Source organism: Hydra vulgaris, chromosome 07, assembly GCF_038396675.1.
Source record: "Hydra vulgaris chromosome 07, alternate assembly HydraT2T_AEP".
Classification (NCBI taxonomy): Eukaryota; Metazoa; Cnidaria; class Hydrozoa; order Anthoathecata; family Hydridae; genus Hydra; species Hydra vulgaris.
In genome coordinates, this window is record NC_088926.1 from 37,917,601 (window position 1) to 37,936,159 (window position 18,559).

General features: G+C 30.4%; 1 protein-coding gene and 1 long non-coding RNA gene across 2 annotated transcripts; both read left to right on the top strand.

Annotated features, from left to right (window-relative positions):
• Positions 1–8,383: 8,383 nt before the first annotated feature.
• LOC136082752 (dynactin subunit 6-like) lies at positions 8,384–8,779 on the top strand. Its single transcript, XM_065802175.1, has one exon. The coding sequence runs from the start codon at positions 8,384–8,386 to the stop codon at positions 8,777–8,779; it is 396 nt and encodes a 131-aa protein (XP_065658247.1).
• A 4,844-nt stretch (positions 8,780–13,623) lies between these two features.
• Positions 13,624–15,674, top strand: LOC136082458 (uncharacterized). Its single transcript, XR_010639707.1, has 3 exons — positions 13,624–13,896; positions 13,987–15,163; positions 15,371–15,674. It is a non-coding gene; the product is annotated as an uncharacterized LOC136082458 (long non-coding RNA).
• Positions 15,675–18,559: the final 2,885 nt, after the last annotated feature.

The window sequence follows — 18,559 nt, forward strand, 5'->3', positions numbered from 1 at the left end:
GATCTAATAAATTACATAAAATTTTTAATCGAAATACAATTAAAGTTAGCTACAGTTGCACAAAAAATATGGAAAGATTTTTAAAAGGTCACAATAAGGCTGTGTTAAACAAAAAAGAAATCCTAAATAAAAAAACTACAGATTGTAATTGTAAACAAAAAATCAATTGTCCAATGAGTGGAAGTTGTTTATCAAAAAATGTGGTATATAAATGTGTTGTTTCCTCTAAGAATGTACCTGATAAACAATATATTGGCATAACAGAGGGTGAATGGAAAAAACGTTTTGCCAATCATAAGCAATCTTTCAAGAATAAAAAGTATCCAAAAGACACCATGCTGTTAAAATATATATGGGAATTAATAGAAAAAAATATTGCTGATTTTATACTGAATTGGTCTATCCTTAAAACAGCGCCTGCATATAACAATATTTCCAAAAAATGCATACTATGCCTACAAGAAAAATTTGAAATAATTACACATGCAAATCAAGAATGCTTATTAAACAAAGATCGGAATTAATTTCTAAATGTAGGCACAAAAATAAGTTTCTCCTAAAAAACTATAAAAATAAATGAGTTCAAATAATATTTACATTAACTAATTTTTTAAAAAAACATTTAAAAAAATAGCATTAGTAATCATTTCTAAAGAATTCTTTTTAAAATAGTGTCAGCAAATTCCACAAATGTGTCAAAATTTACAGTAGTTAAGACATTTGCAACTTCCTGTAATTTAATTTTTGGTATAAATTGAAGTTTTATTAATTTTATAATCCATTTCTGATGAATCTTTGTTGATGAAACACAGTTTTAAATGGAAAAAAATTTTGTTAAGTGATTTTCTACTAATATATAATTGCTCTGTTTTTTTAAGAAAAATCGACAAAATTGACAAAATTGACAAAATCTTCAAAATTGCAATCTTCAAAATTGACCACTGCAATTTTGAAGGAAGGTTCGGCAAACAATTTGCCTCGTAATCCTCGAGGACAGTAAAGAACTGGAAAATGGCGAGTTGTCTAAATTTTTGATTATTTCCATACTGTCCAGAAAAGTAATTTGTAAATTTGATAAGCGACAAAAATTAAATTAAACTTAATTTAAATTACTAGAATAAGATTAATTGTAATAACTGCAAGCCTACAACAGTAGTCTGTGTAATTCACTGTATATGTGTATGTGTGTGTTTAAGGTATGTATTTTGAATGAATCAACACTGGAAATATTGGACAACAACTGCCGCTATGTAAGAAAAAGACCAGGAAAAGAATTTCTTCCACAGTGTCTGGTACAGAAGGTGGAACAGTTGATTAAGATCATGATTTGGAGCGTGATATCTTTCAAAGAACCTGGACGTCTATACATTGTAGATGGCAAGATGAGTGCTAAACAGCACAAGAAAGTTACAAAAACTTGTCTGATTTCTCAACTATGGGACAACTCATTTACATGCAAGATGGGGCACCCTACCATATGGCAAACATTGTCTAGGATTGCTTTTTGACATCGTATGGAGGTGATGCCCTCCATACCATGTCAAAAAAGCAAGTAGTCCTGATATGAACCCAATTGAAGGGTTATAGCACAATTTTAAATACAGAGTAAAAGAGGTCACCACCACTAATAAACGTGACCTAATCGAACGCATTGGTCATGTATGATTTTACAACCCGGATATTACACAGTTAATTTCAAAATACTATACAAATATCCAGAATAGAATTGCAGCGCTTATAAAAGTCAAGAGTGGTGCAACCAAATAATGAAAACATATGGACAATGAATGAATTGTTCACAGTACATGTATGTTTCTGATTTTTCATTCTATTTGAACATGAGAAAAAAAAGCAGTTTTTAAGTTTAAAAAAACAATTTATTTGTCAGGTTTCTCAAGCACCATATATTCTTTTTCTGGAACGGCAAAAGACAACAGTTTGTTAAGGATGTTGTTCTTAACTCGGTATCTAGATCTCTATCAGCAAGAGACAAAACCACAGGGTGGGGAGCTATGATACCAAGTGTAAAGTAGAAGGTTCTTGTAGAATTTTTCCGAATATCTGCATAGGCTCCGTAATCATCTGACATTTGGAGCTGGTAAGCTATCTTTAAAGCTCTTAGTTCATTTGAAAGAGATTGAGTTGCCATAGGACTCTTCAGAAAAAATAGACCATGAAAAAACACAATGTAATTTGTAGCAGTGTTTATGTTCTTGAGAGTAGCAGGCACTACTGCACTAAAATTTTAATTTCAACTGCAAGTTGGTGCAAAAGAGTTCCTGGTCTAAATGCATCCTGAGACCATTCAAATTTGACAACTCTTTTAATTTTATTAACTTCTCTATGTTTGCGGCCATAGCTTCTGAGAGTGAAAACATAGAGGTGTTAGCTTGGACTTTTTGTTGTACCAAAAACAAGCTCCCATGACATGCAACACATGACTCTCATATATGTGATGTCTGCACAACAGCCACAGAAAAAGCCTCCTCAAAGCATGAACAATAGCATTCCTTATAGCTTCTTTGTTCTTTCCTTTGTTGCTAGCTGTGTTCTCAGCAAACACTCTAATGATTTGATCTGATAGTATTCAGAAGTACTTTGTATATATTGCTCATCATATTCAGAAATACTTTGAATGGCTATAGCCTGGTCGCTTCCCTTGGAGTTTTTAATATTTGGTATAAATTGAAGTTATATTAATTTGATCATTCATTTCAGATGAATTTTTATTGATGAAACACAGTGTTAAATGAAAAAAAAATTTGTCAAGTAATTTTCCACTAATTTTATATATATATATATATATATATATATATATATATATATATATATATATATATATATATATATATATATATATATATATACAGTGGTTTTCATAAATTTAGACGCGAAATTGAGAATAGAAATTTTTAGTTTAAGACAAAAAAAGTTATTCATAAATTTAGACGCACGATACATTAGGAGGCATAATACTGAAGCCAATCAATATTTTGTGTATCCGCCATTTTCTTTAATACAACTAAGAACTCTTCTAGGCATTGACTCAACAAGAGTTTCGCACATCGTTTCTGTGACCCTATACAAGTTCTCCTTAAGGACGTCCTTCAGCTCGCCGGTGGAAATTTGAACCTTTGCCAATTCACGGTCAATCCAAGCCCAAATGTTTTCAATCGGGTTCAAATCAGGTGAGTATGGAGGCCACGGTATTATCTTGATATTATTATTGTTAACCACTCCTTTGTATAGTATGCAGTATAGTGCAGTAGCGCCATCTTGTTGAAGTTTTCATGGTTTATCATTGAGCATAAGCAGGTCAATTGATGGAATTAGGTTGTTTTTTCAAGAACTTCTACGTATATTCTAGAGTTGATTTTTCCGGTGTATGTTTGGCACATACCAACATCTTTGTAATTGAAGCATGGCCAGATTCCTATCGAGCCTCCTCGACTTTGTAAAGTCGGTGTACCTGTCATAATACTTTTTGTGAGCCATTCTTTTCTGACTGTTATGTTGCATTTGCGATTGATAGACTCAAAGTTACTCTCATCACTCCACATAATGTTTTTCCATTGTTCTATTGTCCAATACCTCCTTTCACGACACCATTTTGGTCTCCTTTGTTTATCAAATGGACGCGGGAGCGGTTTTTTTAAAGCAGAGTAGACTCCAATCTTGTATTTGATAAGTATTCGGCGGACTGTGCTTTGAGAAATAGATGTATTTCGCGTTGTTTTGAATTCTGTGGTCAATCCTTTGTAACTAATTTTTGGATTAGCTCTGACAGCTCTATTAAGGGCACTATCATCCTTTCTGGTGGTTGACAAAGATCTACCTGGCCTCGTTTTCTCGCTAGCACCACCAGTATGAAGAAAGTTTTGCTTCGTTGCCCGAACGTATTTTCTCAGAAACTCCAATTAACCTGGCAATTTCTTCTACTACTTTTTGGTTCCTACTTTAATGTGAGCAATAATTTGCCATCTTTCACGTTGAGTGATACGTCTTTTGCCCATTTTTCGCGTCTTTTTAGTACAAAACTAACTTAACTTTTGTTTATTTATTAAATAATAATTAACTAATTCCAGGTAAGTCATATTTATATAAGGTTTTTTGACAAAATCAATTGATTTAGGCCTATTAATGAGAATTATGGGAAAAAAACTACTAATTAACTATCAATTAACAGGATATTAGACTTTTTTTGATTGTGCGTCTAAATTTATGAATAAAATAAATCAAGACTTATCAATTAACTTTTTTGTGTTAATTGGTATAGAGAATTAGTATTCTTGTAAGAAAAATGAAGGTATTCTATAATAGAGTTTTACTTCCTCTATTAAATTTTATATCAAACATAGCGGTAGCACTTTTTTTTATTTTTATTTTAAGTACAATTCTAGTTCCAGTCTTTTTTAACTAATAATCCTATTACTGATCATCCTGATTCCTGTCATATTTGTATACCCTGCAATTCTACAATCAATTCTTAAATCTGGTTGAGTGAGAGAACTGAGAGACTTCTTTTTTTTTTTAATTTATGCGTGGAGAAAATTATTTTCTTCTAAATTTTTTGAAGTGGTATACATTTGTTTAACTATGTTTTACTATTTGTTTTTATTTTAGATTATTGTTTCATATTTTAAGTGTTTGTAAAATCCCTCATTATATGAATCTTTTTTTTTTAGGCTCAAACTGACAAGAATGTGCCGAGAAATTTTTAAAGAAAGAAATTCATAATTTTTGTTTGTTTTGTTTTAATAGTTTCAGTAGAAAAGTAGCGAACCAACAGGCCTTTTTCACGTGTTCATAAAAGATTTTTTCAGTTTTTAAATTGTTATTTATCATTATAAATCTATTGCTGTTTGTGAGATAACAACTGGCAGAAAATTTTAATTTGAAAGAAAGTGAAGTATGTAGCCATTTTGAGAGGATAAAAATACCGGTGTGGATAAAAGATTTTTTTTTTTTTGCTGTTTGTTAAAGAAGCTCTAAGAAGATCAAACGGTCTTATCACTGAGTATCACCACATGAAGAATTGAGAAAAGTATGAATAGTTAGTAAAAAAAAATTACAAAAGTTGTAAACTGAGTTCAGTGTTAAAAAATGTGCTAAGAACAAAAGTAAAACAAATATGTATACTTAATAAAACATAATTTAATTACAAGTAGATAAAAATTTTCGCTGAATGAAAAATTTGCTGCTGCCAACATTGATAAAAAAACGCATTTTTTCAAACTCACTTTCAAAGTCAGCTCTAATTTGGAAAAGATCAGTACTCCAGTTACTACTTTTACTTCTAAACTTCTAATTCAGCCAATCAAACCTTTTAACCACTTGGCATTGAACAATGTGAACATGAATCCAAACAACATAAAAAGAAACCATACAGCACTACATTCAGGACGAGGCCACTTCATAATGTTATAGCTATTTTATTAAATATTGTTATTAAAAACATTTCTCAACAATAAAAATCTTAGAGTACAAGGTTGTTAGAATCAAGCCAAGAGCCATAGTATTAAAAATGCAATGTTTAATGCAAAATCGACTTGTACTCTGCTGCACACCTTTTACACTGCAGCCTACTGCCTATGTATTTCTTTTTTATTTACACTTTAACTTCCATGGTTCCACACTTGTGTGGTTTGGACAATTTTCCTTAATATCATTTTTTTAATGAAAATGACACGAAAAGTTTTTTCCTTTTCCTAGGTAGATGTTAGATCTTTTAGTTGCCTAGAATGGTTGGAGGTGAGATGAGTTGTGAGGTACTTTATGTTAGATCTTTGGAAATTTAATTATTTATTAATTTAGATTTAAAACATTTAGGAAATAAAAAAGTTTTATTTCCTAAATGTTTCAAATCTAAATACCAGTATACAATCTTTCTTAAAATCTTTAGTTAACAAAAAGTTTTGATATTATACAATTACTTACACTATAACAATCAGCAACTTGTCGATCTTGGTCGTAATCTTCAGCCGTTGCAAGCCTTGCTAATTCATCTGGAGCTAGCTTATCACAATTAGGATATAACTTGGCGCGATCATCTTTATAAAGTTCAGTACCAAATGAATTTATAGTAATCATCATTGCTCTGCGATCAGCTTCAAACTAAAAATGCACACAAATAAAGTGTTATGTACAACAATGACTGTTATTTTACTAGAAAATTGAAAAAATCCATTGTTGTTCATAGCCTAAATAAAATATAAAAATATTTAAGAAGGGAAGAGGGAAATTTTTTGCTAATATTATGTGGAAAGGAGTGGTCATATGTGAGTGTGTGCAAAGAAGGGTTCTTGAATTAAGAAAAAAAAAATTAAAAAAGTTTTATTCTTGCTTAAAGTGTTTTTTTTTATTAATTTAAGATTTAAGATTTCGCTGTATATTAAACAGCAATTAATTAGCAATTATTTGCAACACAAAAATAGTGGATAATATGAAGGAAAAAAAAGAGAGCTTTGTGAGTAAAATCAAAATTTTGAAATTGAAAGAAAATGATTTAATCATTTTGAGAAGGAAATTTAAGCAAGAGCAGAAAGTTAAATGAAAATTACAGTAAAAGAGATTAGTAAAATAATAGTACTAAATTCCAGAATATGAATAAATACTAATCAAAACTTTACAGTCTAAAATGCAACACAACAAAGTTACAAAGTAAAAAAATTATCTAATTATATAATATAAAAATAAATTAATACCAACAGATAACTAAATATCAAAAAGCCTTTCTACCGGAAAAAGGAAAGGCTTTTTCTATGATTTAATATTTAGTAGAAAGGTTCTAAAAACCTCTGTATCAAAAAACGCATGAATGGGTAGGATTGGCACTACTATTATTAAGTTCAGTATTATTATATAGAGAAAAAAGTAAACATGTATACTAACCGATAAAATAATTTTAGTAACCAAAAAAACTACCCCCACGCTTATTTTTTTTGAGGACCTATATTTTTGTATATATTTATATACTTTTTTTTGTATACATACATATATGTATATATATATATATATATATATATATATATATATATATATATATATATATATATATATATATAATATATATATATATATATATATATATATATATATAAATATATATATATATAAATATATATATATATATATACATTTTTATTTTTTCTATTTTGGGGTGCATTACGAGGTGCCACAGCATAGGTATTGCGCTTGGGTTGACCTTTGGAACGTGCAAAGAAAAGATTAAAGTTTGTTTCATCTATCCAAATTGAAACTTTGCCATCACCAAGCAGTTCACAAATGTTTTGAACGTGTTGCTTTGAGCTTCTTTTTCAACCTCTGTGTTCATTTGCAAAGGTTCCTAATAAATGTCTTTATAGGTAAGAAAGCGCGACCATCAAGTGCTCGGTGTTTCGTAGAAATAGCAACATCTACGTGAAGGTCATTGTATATTCGGGCTTTGATTTCGTTTAAAGTCATTTGACAATAGTTTTTATTTCAATCTTGTATGGCATCAAGGTGATTTTCAGTAAGCTTCTTCTTCTTGTACCCTCCGCATTTCCCTCGCTCCATATCATCTTTGACAATGTATCGAGGTGTTGTGTGAACGTTGACACCCATGACTGCTGCAATTGCTTTCCAGTCGCCCCCAGCATTGGCTGCATCGCAGATGCGTTGGCGTTTGGCAGCAGTGACCTTTTTGTGGTGGCCACGTTTTGGAGCAGCAGTGATGGGTTGTTGATTGTCTTGAGTAGATTTTATTAAATTTAAAAATGAAAGATTTTATTCTAACATTTACCTATGATGAATTTATTAAATTCAGCTTAATAAATTCATAGAATTCATTTGGCTGATTAAATGATACCAAAATTGGCCAACTTAAAATAAAAATTGGCCAAATTAATGTGACAATTTAGAATGAAAAAATGATAATTTAAAACGAAAAGTCCCAAATTAAAAGGTTACACTAAAAAGTTAGTTGAGTGGCCACGATTGCTCTAAACTCCTCTATAGTCCTCTTTTTAAAACAATTTTCTTTAAACCCTCTAATATCCTTGTTTTTTTATGAAGATTTTGTTTGGCCACTTCGTTATTTTAGTTAGACTTAAACTAATCTTAACTCCAATCCTTAACAAAAACAATGTGATTTCAAATTATATTCATAATATTTCACTATGGGCTAAAAATCAAGATGTAATCAATATTTTTTATCAGTTAATACCAGGTAACACTAAAATCTGGATATTACCATGATCACACAGACTTCACCATTTAAAGTATATCATATTCATGTCCAGATTTTATTGTTGTCTTTTATTATCTGGTATTATCTGTAGTAAGTAAACTTCAACTTAAAAAGTTGATTTTTTTTTATTTAGTTAACTTTAGTTTGATGATTATGATTGTCTTTTTAGGCAGCATTGTAATTGGTGATGGTAACTTAATAGAAGAACAGGTTACTATTATTAACACTCATCCTGGTCGCGTATTAGTAATTGGTCACTGCAATGTTTTTGAAATTGGTGCCCATGTAGAAGCGATTTCTATTGATAGCAATAATGTTTTTGAAGCCAAAACATTTATTGGGCCAAACGTTGTAGTAACAGATGGTTGTGTTGTTGGAGCGATATGTCGATTGACTGGAAAAGAAAAACTAACTGAAAATATAGTGATATATGGAGAAAAATGTTCAAGAAGAATTGCTTTTGAGAAAACTGCTCCACAAATACTTCAGTTAGATTTTTTAGCAATAATTCTTCCAAATTACCACCACATGAAAGTAAAGAGTAAATGAAAAGTGTTTTTCATTTTTATGTTTAAAGCAACATGCAACTAATCGAAGTTAAAGCATATTTTCTATTGCACAAGCATACCAAATTTCACATCAATAAAATGAAATTCAAAATTATAAGAAAAAAGAGAATCTGCTAATTTTTAAATCTTTAAAACTCGATATATTTATATCTTTACTGCAAATTGCAAATTACTGCTTGTTAAATTATAAACAAGAAGAAAATTTTTTTTATCAAGTATACATTTCTAGGGGAAGACAGGGAACATTTGACCTTTTCAAATATTTCTCAACATGCCTAATATTACCGCATGGATCTTTTATAAATGTATATAAGTATTGATCCATCTTTAAGAGCATACACATTTATTTAGAAACAAATATGATTATTGATATAAAAGGTTATTTTGTTATTTTTTGAAAAATCTTAAATGCCCAAATTTTGTTGTTATTTATTGCTTAACGATATCATGAGTAAGAAACTTAATTGTTACGTTTCCTTAAAAAAAATTAATTTGGTTTTTATTAATGTTTGTTTGCATATAACAATTGCGGGGTAAGTTCGACCTACCCATCTGGGAAACATTCGACCAGTGGTTGTTTAGTTGTTTAGTCGCATTTAAATGTCATATTGTTGTTATTTGATTACTAGTGCTTTATCACTTTCAATTTAATTTTGTTACAAAAATCGTTAATTATATATATAAATTGCAACAATACCACTTAAAAATACAACTGGTGAGTCTTGTCTACAATTAGCAACTTTACAATAGAAATGCTACTAAACGAAGGAAAAATGCATAGTGTGACTTTTGTCAATTATTAGCAAAGCTTATTATTGAAGCAAATCGATATCACCACAGGTTGAAACGTTAATTTATCGCATTCATTCAAACAGTGCCATGGCTTGGCCCCCAAAACGTGTAGTTTGGGCCAAAAATCATTAAAAATACCTTCATTATTACGTGTTACTGTCTCCCAATCGAGGTTTGGGTAGGGAAGCTACGGCTCTCCTATGAAGACAGAAAAAACAGCATGGTTATTTTTGTTTAGATACATTTTCGCAAATTGCATTGTAAAATAGTTGTTACGTGTTATTTATACATATTAAAAGTTAAACCCTTAAGGTAGGATATTATACCAAAAATGGTCATATGTGGTATAGTTTGCTACCTCAAGGGTATAATGTTCTGCCTTAAGGATATAATTTTCTACCTTAAGGTGTAGGATATGTGATATACCCTTAAAGGTAGGATATGTGATATACCCTAACTTCTAACTTTTTTTTTTTAGTGTGCGCGGTGGCTTTTGTTTTAAACCTTCCCGTATACGATCGTAAAGCGAGATTTTAACTCATCAGTTTTGTAGGAAATCAGTGTGCTGAATACGAATTCAACAACAGTTCGTACGCAACTGTCAGAAATGTACATTAAAAATTTTAAAAACATTTTCAAAAAGTTTAGCTATTAATAACAACAGCATCAGCTGTGAGTATTCAATTGCTGAATAGAATGTTACCATTATTTGTTTTACTGGGTGGGTCTGAATAGAATGTTACCATTATTTGTTTACTGGTTGGGTCAGCGTTGTTTCGAACGGGAAAATTATAGCTATGTTGAATTTTAAAAAATATATATTTTGTCCAAAAAGTCAAAAAATGGCCACATAAAGTGAGTTTTTGTGAAGGGTAATTTAACAAAAATTAGGCACTTTTTTCATATTATGGACCAAGAATGTTTTTGTTTGTTTTTATCTAAATTTAAAAATAAGGGGAGTTTTACATTTCTGTGAAGAATTTTGTAATATTTAAGTTTTGGAGATAACATTAAGTTTTACAAAACCGATGCTATTCATTTTATCTATCTTTTTTACCAGTAATAGATAGACACCAGCCGATATTTTTATAATTTTTGTGTGTACACTTGTAAAAAACAAATTGTAAAATTCAAAAAAAAATAATTGTCGTTGTATAAATCACAATAATAAAAAAATTTTTACAAGAAAAAACTGAGCTAGGTTTTTGTAAAGTTTACATCTGGATGTTATAAACAAGGGCATTAGTAAAAACCAAATTTTTATCTCACCATAAATTTTTATGTGTTTGTGGGGCAGGTTGTCAGAGTCCTATATATACTGTAATAAATTTTATTCGGTTATTAGATTGCTAATTTAATCTGACACGACTAAATCTTTATGCACTTAAGGGATATACAGCTAGATATTAAACAATTTAACAGTTTAAGAAAACAACTTTTGACATAAAGTAATATGCAATGTAATAAAAATAGAAGTTTTACAAAAAAAGTTTTGACAAACCCCAAAATAAATAGAAAATAGTATTTACGTTGGCGTTAGTTTTAGAAAGAACAAAATGAAACTTTTAGAATAGTTGTATTTTAAAAAGAACAGATTTTATAAACAAAAAACAAGGTCTGAGGACTTATGTGCCAAAGTTGATTTAAGAAAAAAGTGTATTGTGATTTGAAAAGTTAAATACTGACTTTTTTCTTAATTATAAATAAACATTCTGGGTACGTTCCACTTAAAACCCAGCTTTTATTGAAAAAAAGATACGTTAAAATTTCAGAAAAAAAGCTCAAGTAGTTCTCCTGTAAGTGTGGCATATTGAAAAATCTCAAACTGAGAAAACGCTCCAAAAAAAAAAAAGATAATTATAAAATATACAAATGTACAAAATAGTACATATCAGACTCTAATAAAAATTAAAAACCTGTTTTATAATATGAAACAGGCGGTTTTATATAGATAACATTTAATGTTTTAACTTCCTATTCTAAAGTTTTGTCACTTCTTTTGATACACTTGACAAAAATACATCATTTGCAAGTGACAAGTATGTTACAGCAACTTGGGTTGGTCCTAACACTAGTCAACTGCCCTTTAAAGTAGCTGGTGAGAGTGTCAGTACAATTAAAAGTGTGAGGTTGATGGTTAGATTAGTCACTATGAGTTTTATGCTATAAGATAAAGTGGACAAATGGACGGTAAAAGAAAACAGCTGCTTGCAGTAGACTAGCTATAAAGGTTGCAGTACTAAGATATTTATATATATGGATTTAGATGCGCAAATTTATGCTATTTTATAAATTAAGAAAATACTTTACCTTTCTGTTAATGATAACTCATTGGGACGCTTTAAATCCATACCACCATAAATAATATTTTTTAATGCCAATTGAATCAAAGGAAAATTGTGCTGAGAATCGGTTAAACAAAGGAGATTGTCATTTTTGTAATACTGACTGTAAACTGTTACGCTTAAATTAAAGTTGACCTAAATTAAAATAAATTTACATCAATATTAATAAATTGATTTTGATTAATACTATAATAAAAAATTTTGAAAAAATTGTGATATTACTTCAATACTTCAATACTACTTCAATAAATGGAAGCACTTATAAAAAGTTTATACGTTTATGAAAAAAATTTGTATAAAGCGTTCAAGTGTGTTGAATTAAAGATTATTTCGAGTTATTATGAGTTTCTCGAAGTTGCGCGAGATCACAATACCAGAAGTGAATTTCAAAGTTTATTTAAATCAAATCATTGAAACTTTGCAGTAACGAAGAAAAAAACTATTTAGTGCAAAGTGAAACTTTCGATGTTGGTGGTAGATCTTCATAAGTGCGAAGCAAGTTTAAAAATCGACATAAGTGCGAACTGGCATAAGTTCAAAGATTCACTTATAAAGATTCGCACTTATGCTTACACAGTGTTTGCAAGTTCTTGTGGCGCTTATGCCAGTTCGCACTTTTGCCGATTAGCAGTTATGCAGGTTTTTTCAAATTCCTTTGGCGCACTTATAGCAGATTACACTTATGCCAGGGTTTGCTAGTGCTTGACACTTATGCAGATTTGCACTTATGCTAGTTTGCACTTATGCAAATTCGCACTTACATCATTTGTACTTATGCAAATTCGCAGTTATGAAATTCGCACTTATTCAGTCGGCCCATGAAATCTTAATCATGCGGCACATAAATAAGGTATATAGATAAAGAAGGTGTAAAAATGGTGTCAATAAACTCAACACCTCAACTTGATATATCAATTGTAGCTGCTTGCACACAAAAAAAAATGCACTGTTGACAAGTTGGGTATTTTCTATAGTGATAGATACCAGTTCATTATTGTTTGTACGCAAAAAGGTTGCAACTGTACCTCTCTTTTTAGCAATATTATTAAACCTTGTACTATCAGATAATTCAATAAAGTGTTCTTCAGGGTTAAAAAACCCAATAAAAGTAAAATATTCATCATCAGGGTAGGCCCAAAAAGGTGTTATATAGGTGGAGGGGGGTTGTTTCCATGATATTTTTCGACTAAAAAACAAAATTTGAGTTCTGCGACCTGCCGACAAAGGCCAAGTGCGCCAACTGGTTCAACTAAAACTCATTGTATACACCCCACGCACCCCATATATTCAACTTTGCTCATCATTATTTACTATGTAAGTGGTTTCACCACTAACTACAAGAAAAATTTTGTTTTGGATCTTTACATTGCTCTTCATTTATTTCAAATGCATTGGTATGTTTTTATACATAATCATAGTCTTAGCTTTACTTTTTTTTTTTTCCTGCAGGATTTATCATTGTGAGTATTTGATTTGCAATAATTACCCAACAACCAGTTTGAAAACAGAACACACCATTTGACGGTTAGATTTCCAAAATAAAGTAAACAATACGTCACCAATCTCGTCAATATCTAAAAGGTCAGCGCAAGAAAGTATCATTCAGAATACGATCAAAGTCCGCACTTAATTTATACTAATCATGCGAAAGGTTTATTTTTAAATTATGCGAATGTCGAAACGCTTTAAAAATAGCTGTTTACAAAAGTTCTTCCGTCGTAAACGTAATAAGATTATCTCAACTTAGTTAAAATTCATGTGACATAATAAATAACTAAGTGTGATAAAATTTGACACATAACTTGTGTGAAAAAAGTTAAATTAAGGTTGTTAACTGGTAAGCAACATCCAAATTTTACTTAAATTAACTTGATTATACATACTGAATGAAACTATACATACATACTGAATTTATATTATATTATACATACTGAATGAAAATTTGAATGTCGCGTTAAAGGTAAAAAAAAAGTAATCAATATATATTTTTTGATTTATTTTATTTACATATGTTTGTAGACTTGTTTCTATAATTACTATTTTTTTTTAGTTGAAAATAGTATTAAATACGAAAAAACAAAAAAGTTAAAACATACTGAAAAATCCAAAGTCAAATGTTATCATTAAACCAACTTCAAGTATAATTAAAAAAATGCATGCTGAAGACAATTCAGATTCTAATATGAAACTGGTAATAAATGGTATGTCTCAGCAAAAAGGAATATAAAAAAGTTCCACGTTTAACTATGCAGGCCACTATCTATTGAAAATCTAAAATAAGAGCATAACCAGGGAAAAAGCCAATTAAAGGTGATCTTGAAAAAAGTATTATGCTGGCAATTGTACCCAAATAGGAATTAGTTTTTGAAAATAACATTTATTAATTATGCTGCTAAGTTAGCAAAAAAAAAAAAAACTGGTAGCAACTACTTAAAGAGAGTCATGGTTGTGCAAGTCTTCGTTGTCGAGAGCCAATATATTCTTTGCCAAAATTATGTATAGACAGGGGGAAAATTTTAAAATACTTCACATCTTTGGAGAGACTGATACAAAATGAGAACTTATTTAATAAACTAATATGTATTTGGAATATGGATGAAACAGGATCACAACTAGATCATACACCAAAATGTGTTGTTGTAAGTAAAAGGATCAAAATATATTCAGAGTCAAACAAGTGGCAACAAAGAAACCATTACTAATATAGCTTGTATAAATGCAGCTGGTCATACCACCTCATAATAGTGAAGGAGCAACATTGAGTGTTTCTTGCTGGACTAAACAAGGTTTTGTTAAGTTACGGTTTGAAAAATTTTTTTTTTTCAAATATTAGTTCTGCAAGGCCACTGATTTTAATTCTAGAAAGACATGAGGTGTAAAACTTCCAGTTCACATCCACAACTGGTTGCAGCTTTTGGTCAGCACAGTTTTAAAGCCACTAAAAAATATGCCTTCTGATGTCTATCAAACAATGATGAATAAAACTATAGGGGATAAAGTTTCACATTCTAAGTTATTTGGTTTATTTTCTAAAGCGTATCAATATGACATCACAACAATGCAAGAACTCAACCTGGAGTAAAAGATGATTCAATTGATTTTTCTATTCGAGACAATACTGTGGATATTAATACAAATGTAAGTTTTGAAGAAGTAAAGGTTAATAAATCAACATTAGTTAAAAAAGGTTCGTTTAATAGTTCATTGGTGCTTCATGGTTTTAAATTGTAAGTATTTTTTTGAATTCTTTTGAATAATAAAAAATAGCCTCTCACAACACATCAATAGAACTCAAGTTTTCATTCCCATTTAATGGTTCATCTAGTCTATTAGACAAAGACTCCAATATTTTCACTTATCCTTCACTACAAATTAAACAAAAGAAGATTAACTCAAAAACTCTGTTTTACAGTTGTTTTTTTTTCACATTACAGTCTTACAACACGAAGCTTGAAGACAGCTGCAAAAGTTGTGAAAAGAGAAAAGTTGAATAACAAAAGGTATTAAAAGAAAAATAAAGGAAAACTGTGAACTATAAAAAGAAGTTAGCTGAGATATCAAATTTGAAAAAATCAACCTCTATTGAAGAATTAAAATATTGAAGATATTGAAAATTATCAAGATATTGAAGAAAATGATGGTATTTAGCAATAAGTTTTTTTAACTTTTTTTCGGGGTTCATTACCTGCACTTAGCATACAATGAGTTAAACTGAATAAATTATATTGATTTATTTTTTAGTTTTGTTTTATATCTAAATAATTGCATTAAAATAAATAAATTTTCAATGCTCTATTATTCTGTTCGACGTGTTTCCCATTTACGGATCATTGGCCAATAAATGGTTAAGACATTTGCTAGTATTTGATATAAAATACAAGTCAGTATTTGGTGAAATCTTTATTACCTGCATTATATGTAATTTGATGTTGCGATAGTTACAATAATCCTTGCTTAAATTGAAAGAGCTTTTATTGATCTAAAATTTATATTAAAAATAACTAAAGTATATATGTGATATATACTTCAATTAATTTCTGCAATGGGTATTTCTTATAAAAATGTGGCCTATAACTGGCGAAGTTGTTTGCACTTTTTTTTAAACTGAATAAATGAAGCTTTTGTGTGACCTAAGGGGGAGTTAATTAAAATTGTCCTATTCATTAAGAGGAGTACCTTAATGAATAGGGCAGTTCTCGTGAAATGCTCTTTTTAATTTCATAAAGTTGCTTAACTTATATATTGAAAACAGTTTGATGACCATTAACTCTTGCACTATTATGTACTTTTGGTAAAAAGAACGATTTAGTAGACCTGGTCATTTATCCCATTTATTTAGAACTACTCATTAAAATGGACAAAAAAATTATTGAATGGGACAAATATAAAAGATTAAAAAATGAAATGAGGTCAGTAGTAAGTTTCAAGTAAGTTAAGCTGTAAAGGTTGTTTCTACCACTTAGGGTGCCAAAAAGGCAGCGCATATGGTATACATTTACGCAATAGGAGTGCCAAAACTTTTTTTTTAAGGATTAATAAAGTAGGTATAAAAATTTTATAATTTTCAGTATGTATTCTTTTCAGTAATACTTCTTCCACTGACGGGTCGATTTTACGAACGAAGTACAATGTTTTCTTCACGCCATTATGTCCTGTAGATCTATGAACGTGCTCGATTTCTTTGGAGGATAGCGAAGTACTAATAATACCACTTGCTGCCATTTCAGATGGTTTATCAACCAATTTTAACCAACTATTAGACACTCTAGTAAGGGCATCGGCCAGGTTAAATTCCGTAGCGACAAGCCTAATATCTACTTTGAGTTGGTGTACTGTTTTTGATGTACTGTTTTTGATAAAAAATAATCCTATTAAAACGGAGAATATTAAATATTAAAAAAAACTAGACTAATAACAAAAAAGGAAAAAGTGAATGAGCTGACATGAAAGATAATGAATAATTAAAATAACACAACATTTAATGATCAGATTCTGATCATTAAACGTTGTGTTATCTCATTTATTCCTTCTAAGAAAGGTGATAGAAAATAAAATATAATAAAAGGATGTAAATAAATACTATGATAAGACAAAAAAAAATGAAGTCACTTGAATAATAGCAACAAATGCAAAATGCAACAATAGTAAAAATAATTAGCAACCACAAAAAACCACAAAAAAAAAAAAAGCATGACAATATAAACAGTACACATATGTCTGTATTGATGTACCAATGTTTTCAGAACAGTCACGAGTTATCTGATTAAATTTATCCGTAGGCCCTGATTCGAGATCCTCAAGTTGATCTCTTACGTTAAATGGGCTATGGGGATTGAACCACGATAAGATCTGAAAATACACAAATTCACGCTTAATTTTCTCTGCACAAATTTTTTTTTTTTTTTTAAATATCAAACATCAAGACACATTTTTTTCTTCCATTATATTTGCAATATTCTTGAGTATTCTCCTTAACACCATTTCGTTTGATGCGTTTGTCCTCAATCCAGATTTTTCTGCGAGTGTGTCGGTAACTAAATGGAACACCGCTTTCGAATCGGTGCAGATATGCAAAACTTCCATTTTCGAGTTAAGGCCCATATTTAATCCTTTAATCACTGTATCAAGTTTGGACATGTTTATATGCGCTGTGTATGTTTTCTTAACCGACCTGCGTCTTCGATTATATTGCCATTAAACTCGACAACCACGTCTAGTACGATTGAACTAGCATCTACCCAATTTGTTACCTGACGTTTTTGTCAGGGCGTTTGCTGTTCTTTTAACATACGACAACGCTACACGCAACCAACCACAAACTGGAAGATTTCCTGTCATTCTTCCGCACAAAAAAAAGATATTACGTCTTGTTAACGAATTCGGAATTTCACAAAAATCGTTATCTCTTCTCCAACATAACTTTTTGCTTTCCATTCTGACTTGTAAACCAAGAACTCTCGCTCCATCGGATACGCGGACCGCCGGCTTACAATTAAGCCCAAAGATTTCCAAATGATCAAGTACGCGACAAACAGGTACTATGTCTTCAACAAAAGTATCATTAATGTATGATGACGTTCCTTTCCAGATTGTTTCACCTTGCGATAGCACTTTGTCTAATACCGCTTTCGCTATGACTGGCGCAACGTTTAGTTCGAATCCCAAACGTGTTAAACAAAACTTTGTCCACGGAACACAGCATTTTGGTAAGTCCAGAGTTTCTCATCGATTTTTAGTTGCATATAAGTTGAAGATAAATCAATTATTGAAATATTTTTTCCAAACCGTCTCTAGTCTTGAAGTTTGTCAGCACACGCATCTGTGTTCGCAGTGAATGCTTCAATAAACGTGTTCAGCTCCCTGAAGTCTAATACTGGTCGCACTTTTCCTTTGTTTTGCTGCACCACTGCCATGAGAGGAACCAAACCCTTTATTGGACCGTGTTTCTTTAAATCGTACTTTTGAAGCCATTTTTTCTCTATCCACCCTTCAATTTCTTTTTCGTAATTGTGTTTTATGCCAACAGGGATAGTGTATTCAGCAATCTTATTCACTAGAGTTTCAGGTTGAGAATTATTGTTCCATTTCCACGCAATTATCCATTCTCGATTTTGTTTCTTAAA